This window comes from Apaloderma vittatum, unplaced genomic scaffold, assembly GCF_000703405.1.
Source record: "Apaloderma vittatum isolate BGI_N311 unplaced genomic scaffold, ASM70340v1 scaffold25221, whole genome shotgun sequence".
In the NCBI taxonomy this organism is placed as follows: domain Eukaryota; kingdom Metazoa; phylum Chordata; class Aves; order Trogoniformes; family Trogonidae; genus Apaloderma; species Apaloderma vittatum.
Genome location: NW_009697710.1, coordinates 2870 through 8170, shown reverse-complemented (window position 1 = coordinate 8170; position 5301 = coordinate 2870). Strand labels below are relative to the sequence as shown.

Sequence of the window (5301 nt, the reverse complement as noted above, 5' to 3'; positions counted from 1 at the left end):
ATGGGACACCAGCCGCCGCTCCCTGGTCTGGGGGAACACAGGGCAGTTAGACCCTCTCCTCTCCCCCCGCCACAGAGGACTTCCAGCATGCCCATAGGCAGCTGTGGCCACACACCTCTGAGCTGTGGATCTCCAGGATGGTTTTCTTGTAATGGTTGAGGTTCTCCATGCCCAGGTTAGTGATGGTCAGGGCCCCAAAGCACATCTGGAAATCCTTCTCCAGGGGCCAGTACTGGCCGCACTTTCTCCTGCCTCCCTCCTCCAGCCTGGGGGCAGGAGAAGGACAAGCTGGTGATGTCCTCCTCGCCTCTGCTAGGGACGTGTCCCATGCCACCCAGCCCTGGTTCCTTGGCGATCCCACAGGGACCAAATGGTCCAACCCTGATGGGACACCCCCACCCTGCTGGGCTCTGGCTGCCACCATAGCTGCAGGGTGACTGCAGAGAGCACAGTGCCGCTCATCCAACAGCAAAACTGCTCAATTTGCAAAGAAAAACAGGGCTGTGCCCCCCATCAGGAGCACTCACCGAGTTGTCATCACGATCACCAAGACGTTTTGCTCCCACACCATGCGCCAGAAGTCACCGTAGGTGTTTTCCAGAGGCCCTGCATGGACAGCCTGCATGTCAGCCCAAAACCTGATGGATTTGGGGAGCCCTTTCGCTCAGCAACCTGCACGGGCTCCCCTTGCCCTCCCTGTCGGACCACAGCCCCTTCCCGTGGGAATCGACCCTGGTGCGGATCCAGCAGCCCTGCCTGGAGCTGCCACTCGTTGCCCCCTGCCCCAGCACCAAACTCTGATGGCTCAGCATTGATCTCGTGCCCTGCTCCTTACTGTTTCATCCCTGGGCAGACGGGGCAAAGCCAGGGCTGGGTTAGGGGCAGGGGGAGGGGGCTGCCATCGCTGCTGCTAGTGGGTTCTGCTCAACCTAGGACCTGCTTTTGTGGGAGGCGACTGAAGCAGGACAGACCCACTTGCTCTCTCCCAGGAGAAAATGTGCACCTTCCTGGCTGGGGACTGGGAGGAAAGTAAATATACCCAGAGAGGAGGGGGACTTGCTCCTCCTCCCCGGATGTCCTCCACCGCAGTTGGTGGTTGATGCTGGGCAGGGAGGTGAGGCCCACACATGCATCAGGAGCAAAATAAGGTGGCCCAGGCCATACCTTGTGTCCCAATGTAAGCGTTCCTCTGCTTGTAGCCGTCCATGAAGCTGGCATTGATGTAGTCAGTCAGCTGCAGGGGGAGAAAAGCACGCACGGCATGAGCTCTCCGGAGCCCCGCGGCCGGGACGGCTGCATCAGCTTCACACGGGACCCTGAATTTCCATCCTGGGCTGGCTCACCTCTGGGCGGCTGTACGGCTTCGCCAGCTTGACGCGGGTTTGGTCCAGGCAGGGTACATCCCCGTACCGGTTCTTCTCCTGGTTGTAGGGTGCTCTGGGAGGTGGGGGAGAGGGGGAGAAAAAAGCAGGGATGTTTTCCAGGCGAGGAAGGAAAAGGCAGCATCTCTCACTCCCTCCCTCTCTCCGCGCAAGTCTCCAGCGCCCGTAGCCTGGGCTCTGCTGCCATCACCTGGCCAAAGCCTCAGAAGCGAAGTCTCGGCCAGGTCCCGGTCCCCGCTGTCCCCCGTGCAGCTCCCTCCTAACCTTGGGGGCTGCAGGACATGCAGAGAGGGCTCACAGCACCCCTGCGCTTGGGGGTCTCTATCGCTAACCGCACTCTAAAGGGGCAGATGGGCCACCACCGAGCGGCAGAAGCATGGGGAAGTAGGGAGACCCAGCTTTTTCAGAGCGAGAGGGGACCCAGCTTCTTCCCCCAGCAACTCACAAAGCGCAGACGAAGGTGCCGGCCGGGCTCCGGCGCCGAATATCTTCATACTCTTCATAGATGCCTCGTTTCTGCTTGTGGCTGACGTGATCCAGCAGCTCCTGGAGGGTGACAGACTTGGGCCCGGGGACGTGAACGGAGCCGTTGTCTTTGGGAGCCACCAGTGGCACCAGGATGAGCTCATCCAGGGGGTCAGGGTGCCCGTTCTGCTGGGGCAGGAACCGGCAGTTCCAGCTCAGAGGGTCCAGTTTGAGGGAACCCCCGAGGTACTCGGGGAGGCATTCCCGGGGCAGATGCTCCTTCAGCTCCGACATCTTCACCATCTGCACCTGCACGAGAAAGAAGAGGGGCAGGGGTGACTCCAAGAAGGACGGAGAGGGTTCGTTAGGGACAGGGACAGGGATGCCAGTGGTCTGATGCGGTCCTGACCACCCTCCCCATCAAGGGTCTCATGCCAGGGAGGGGGGACCCCATGCTCACCCGCTCCCGCAGCTTCTCCTTCAGCAGCAGGCTGATGATGGAGTAAGGTACACGAAACCACATGGGAGCTCCCACGATGAAAACCTTCTTGAGCCGAGCCGGGAAGGCTCCCTGAGGGCAGGAGGGAGATCAGATCCACCACACCAGAGAGGAACCGGCCCCTCTTCGTGCTTTGTCAGGGCAGGGGGACACGTCCTAGCAGGGGTGACACCAGCAAAGGGACCCCGAGGTGGCAATGCCACATCTGAAGCGTGGCTTGCACACAGCCAGCTACCCCTGACTGCGCTTATTTTTATGCTCCAATAGGGAAACAAACAATTTCCTTGGAATTAGGTAGGCAGAGGGTTTGGCTCCGCAGGGGAGAGGTGAAGATCTGTGCGCGGAACACACCCCGACTAACATTTACTGTTATCTCTTTTTTCCGGAGAAGGGAGGAGGCACGAAATGCCAGCACGATTAAAAAATAATTTGCATCTGTTTTCCCAAAAGCGCTGCCAGCAGCTGCGAGAGGAATCCGTCCCGGGGACAGCTGATCCCCTCCCACCCGTGGCACATCGCAGCCCCAGCCAGGTCCAGCCTGGCAGGCTCCCACCGCCTTCCTGGGGTCCTACAGGGCTGGAGCTGGCCGAGACGTGGTCACTGTGGTCTGGGGTGAAAATCTATGCCAAAACCACAGGGCTTCATGTACTCAGTGAGTGAGTGGCCCATGTGCTGTCCCCAGACACCGAGACACCCCTGGCCGTTACCTTCAGCAGGTTGAGGATCTTCTTGCTGAGGTCCAGCTCGAAGTTGGTGTACTGTGAGCCCGCCATGTCATAGATGAACACCAGTCCATTCCTCTGGGTTTCAAAGCTGAGAGAGGGGAAAGAGCAACGTCAATCCAGCAACATCCCACTGCTCGGCTCCTACATGAGCAGACCTGCCCCACGCGAACCTCATCTTCAGCTTGCTGACCCCCCAAAGTCCCCTTCTGTGCTTGTGGAAGGACTCACGGATCCAAAGCTCGCTTCTGCATTTCCCAGCTGCACCACCTCCTCTTCCTACAATCCTTATTTAAGCCTGGCTCATGTCTTGAGCCCGTCTCGTGCCTTTCTCAGCTGCATCACCCATGAGGGGTAAATTCAAAAACAGAAAGAGCCCAGCAGGATAAATGGAACGTCCCAGCTTTATATTTTTGGCAGGGCTCACATTACGTCTTGCCGGCATGGGGGACGCCTCCTCCTCGGTTGAAGCCTGCAGAAATCCAGGGCTTTACTTAACTGAATCCTGGATGTGGGCACAGAAAGGCTGCAAAGAGCCTGGTTCGGGGCTCAGAGGATTTTGTTCCCCTGCTGACCACCTCCATGGGGATGACTGGCTTATGTTCAAACCAAGGGAAGACACGGAATTTCAAGGCACAGGCAGCTGCCTATCTAGAGGTAGGACAGCAGAGGCATGCAGACTGAGCCACAATTTCACCTTCAGGAACTTGTTCATGGGAGAGATGGCACATCTTTTGCCCGCAAAGCCTTTAGAAGGGATTTCATCAACAGCTCAGCAAGCAGCATTGTCTCCCCATCGACCCTGAGAGGGAGAAGGGGGTCCCCGAGGACCCACTGCTGCTGGACCTGCACCTTGAGAGAGGCAGACTCACCTCTCCACCGCTCGGTCCAGCAAGTAGAAAAGTGCCTGGAGCACCACGTGCTGCACGCTCTTGCTGGGGTGATGGAGCTTAGCCGTGAAGAGGGCAATGGAGGCTCCCGAAGGGTCCCGCACACTCTGTTGAGAAAACGGGGTCAAAATCCCATGGAACCTGAAGATAAGTTGGGGTAATTCAGGAAGGGGCACGGGGGAGTACCCCCAACTTACCAGAATGGTGAACTTGCCGCTGAGCAGCTCCGAGCGCAGCGGCTCCTCATGCGGCTTCAGCGCTTAGCCGTGAAGAGGGCAATGGAGGCTCCCGAAGGGTCCCGCACACTCTGTTGAGAAAACGGGGTCAAAATCCCATGGAACCTGAAGATAAGTTGGGGTAATTCAGGAAGGGGCACGGGGGAGTACCCCCAACTTACCAGAATGGTGAACTTGCCGCTGAGCAGCTCCGAGCGCAGCGGCTCCTCATGCGGCTTCAGCTTCACGATGCCCTCCTTCAGCCGCGTCTCCTGCGGGCAGGGAGCCAGCATGACAGCCGGCACAGGCACCCCAGCCCTCTCCACACCATTGTGCCCCTTGGGGCCACCCAGCCCTCTGAGGCTGCTCTGCAGCCCTGTTTTCCAGCAGAGGATTGCAGCCGGCTGCAGCACCCCAACTTCCAGCACAGGGAGGAGCAGCTTTGCAAAATCCCGATGGGAAGGGTATATATGCATATATATCCTTTATGTACATGTCTGTGGGCGTCACACGCCAGCCTAGAGGGCACCCTGCAAGCATGCACGCTGCTCTCAGCGGATCAGTGAGATCTCCATGGTGACTCACTTTGGCTGAAAAAGGATTTTCCAGCCAGATAAAACTCACGAGGGAGTGGGAAAGAGATGAAAAAACATCAGGGAGAGGGTGGTCCTTAGGACCAGAGATCTCTTGCAGAGCAGAAGCCCTTGGCCCAGGGTCGGGATCCGGCGCTGCTTCCTTACCCGGTAGGAGTGAAAGAGTTCGATAGCCCGCAGGACATCGAACTTGCGGGCCATGAGGAACTTGACGGCCACATTCCAAGACAGTGGGGACACATTGTACTGGCCTGTCCACTTGTTGATCTCCTCCAGGAACTGCTTGGTTGCCTGCAGGGAGAGATGAGGGGCGTGTAGTGAGATGAGGTTCGAGAAGAAAGAGGAGGAGGAGGCGGCCGGGGAGCAGGAGCCTGGGGAGCATCCCTGGTGACGGTGGGATGGCTGCAGAAGACCAAACGAGAAGGGTGCAGTTCAAGAGGGCCCCAGAATGCTCCCACTGCTCCCCATAGCCCCGTAACACGCTGGGGCCATTCTGCATGAGCACGCTCCCCTCCTAAAGCAGCGGCAGCACACA

General features: G+C 58.5%; 1 protein-coding gene across 1 annotated transcript in view; it reads right to left on the bottom strand.

Moving 5' to 3' along the window:
- PTPN9 (protein tyrosine phosphatase, non-receptor type 9) overlaps positions 1-5057 on the bottom strand; it is a gene marked incomplete at both ends in the record, with an annotated part of 5693 nt that extends 636 nt beyond the window's left edge. Inside the window, 11 exons of the mRNA XM_009877747.1 lie at positions 4-27; positions 116-266; positions 528-606; positions 1165-1234; positions 1344-1437; positions 1828-2156; positions 2308-2418; positions 3054-3159; positions 3941-4065; positions 4356-4445; positions 4914-5057. Coding sequence (XP_009876049.1) covers positions 4-27; positions 116-266; positions 528-606; positions 1165-1234; positions 1344-1437; positions 1828-2156; positions 2308-2418; positions 3054-3159; positions 3941-4065; positions 4356-4445; positions 4914-5057 — 1323 coding nt within the window. The remainder of the gene's footprint in view (positions 1-3; positions 28-115; positions 267-527; positions 607-1164; positions 1235-1343; positions 1438-1827; positions 2157-2307; positions 2419-3053; positions 3160-3940; positions 4066-4355; positions 4446-4913) is intronic.
- Between the last annotated feature and the right edge of the window lie 244 nt (positions 5058-5301).